Source organism: Neospora caninum, chromosome VIII, assembly GCF_000208865.1.
Source record: "Neospora caninum Liverpool complete genome, chromosome VIII".
NCBI classification, from domain to species: Eukaryota; Apicomplexa; class Conoidasida; order Eucoccidiorida; family Sarcocystidae; genus Neospora; species Neospora caninum.
In genome coordinates, this window is record NC_018395.1 from 4,549,528 (window position 1) to 4,551,830 (window position 2,303).

Sequence of the window (2,303 nt, forward strand, 5' to 3'; positions counted from 1 at the left end):
CCAGTCGCACACCGCAAACAAAGGATGGGGCTGCCGGTTCGCGTGAAACCCTGAGTCATGGTGGCGGTCTTGTAAGCGGGCACCGGCGTACAAGCTGTACTGGAGAGCGTGCTGCCCCTAGCATCAACACCGTCCAAAGTGGGAAAAAGATTTCAGGTTGCTGCGATAATCCAGATGGCCACGAAACGAAAGCTTCCTTGTCATTCATGTGCTTCATATCGCAACGAGGTATATTGCTGGAAACAGTAATTCCCATCGTGCCTCCTTTACGCGTGACACTCCTCTAGGCAAGTGCCATTTTCTGTCGTGTAGGGAAGCATGAATTTCTGTAAGATATCCTGCCGAGCGCCGCTGGCGCTCAAGGCGGTGGCCGGTGTGTTTGTTTTGGTCAACTACGCTCTCATGTCCAACGCCTCAGAGATGGCAGCGCCCATTCAGTGCGCTTCCGGCGAAACAAAGGAGATTCAAGCGCCAACTAGTGGCTCCATTGTTTTCCAATGTGGGGCGAATCTACAACTTACTCCCACTGATGGCGCTGTCTTCCAGGGAGAGGAATGCACAGAACAGACGAAATTGGATAGTCTCGTACCGGGTGCGAACCTGGTCACTAAAGCCCAGAAGTCCAAGAGCGCTTCTCCTACATACACGCTGACTTTTGACGATACTCCCCCCGAAGCCCAGGTGCTTTGCTACAAGTGTGTCGCCCCAACAGCTGACGCTGGCGGCTCAGGGCGGTCGGAGGCACAGGGGGGCGCGGAACAGGCACAAAAAGAATGTAAACTCATTATTAACGTGCCAGGTGTCGAGGGCCTAGTCACTTCCTCTGGGTCTGTGTCTGCGTCTCTCACGCGAAAGTGTCTTGCTGCCGTTCTCGCAGGTTTGTTGATCGCGTTACCTTAAGTGAAATCGCCACATGACTGTTAATCCAAACGCAGAAAGATCGCGTCACGATATCCACGCTTGAACGCGAATGTGTGTCAATGACCTTTCTTGCGAGTAAGACTAGAGGAACTCGGCGAACGATTCGCGCCCTTGGGGTCCGCTCGGCGTGGAGATCCTCTCCCTGAACATCTTCCTAAGATATTGCTCTGTGTTGATGGACGATTGAACGAAGTGTGTGATACCGAGAACGATTAACCGGGGCAATCTGCGTCGCTATTTGACCGTGTTGGGCGATTCGTGGACTGCGGCAGTTTTGTACTCCAGAGCGACTCTGGTTGTGCCGCGCAGTTTCTGTTTTGTCATGACAGTGTTCAGATTCAGCAATCCCCATGACTGTTGTGAACTTTTCGTGGTAAAAAACATTTTTGTACCGACGGACTGTCCTTGTCTTCTGCGTCCGTCCCATTTCCTCACGTGGAAGTTGGGAGGAACGCGGGAAAGTAGATTGTGGGTTTTATGAAATTTTTGCACGGGACGTTGTTTTCTGAAATGCTGCCGCAATACTATACATTTACACAAAACATCGGGACACAGAACAGTCCTTCCAACTCGTCTTGAGCATTCCGCGGAACCTCCAACGAGCACATCGGACAAGCCCGCCCGAAACTAACAGTGTTGCAGCTCCATGAAGCCACACATACATGCGACACAATGTGTCGATTTCGCATTCTATTTATAGATGACTCGTGCTAGCACTGCAAATGTTTCCAATCTCTACCGTGATACTCTAGAGAATAGTCCAGGAGCTTGACGCTTCACCCAAGTCTCTCGAGGCTTATTTGTGAGGGAAGCTCTACTGAATGTGTCTACAAATAGAAACATATATACGTAGCCTCGGCGCTGCGCGCTTACATTTTCAGATGCGTTGACTTCAAAGGTCTTTGACTACAGAAATTAGAGACTTGTTTTGCCAGGAGATGCGCAGCAACATGTGTCACTAAGCAGCAACTGGAGACAGAGAGATTGCCAGGATGTCTGGATATGCGTGTATGCTGTATGATTTCTACAGGGAAGCGATGGTAATAAAGCACCAGGTTAGCAGATGCCACGCGCCGACTTGGTGGTGCCCAGACGGCTGCCTCACGTCAAGAGTTCGAAGAAAGAAAAGGGGGGGATGTCGCAAGAATATTAGGTTCTGGTGATCTAGCATTTGCCGACGTTCGGGTACCACGGCAGGCTCGAGACCTCAGAAAGCAATGCATACTGACACAAGTCGGTCCTGTTAGATGTTTGCTTTGTTGTGAAGCAGATCCACTCCACGAGAGTAAAGTTCTAGCCTTCGATATCACTCGCTCATCTCAACTTGATCCCTCAGCAAGAAGCGTTGCCGCTGTCGTCTAATGACACAGGTTACTCAGCCA

The 2,303-nt window shown here is 50.7% G+C and overlaps 1 protein-coding gene across 1 annotated transcript; it reads left to right on the top strand.

Moving 5' to 3' along the window:
- Positions 1 to 318: 318 nt before the first annotated feature.
- Positions 319 to 900, top strand: NCLIV_035760 (SRS domain-containing protein; the record flags this gene model as incomplete). The annotated part of the gene is made up of 1 exon (XM_003883778.1): positions 319 to 900. One exon carries the CDS (start codon positions 319 to 321, stop codon positions 898 to 900), a length of 582 nt encoding a protein of 193 aa, XP_003883827.1.
- Positions 901 to 2,303: the final 1,403 nt, after the last annotated feature.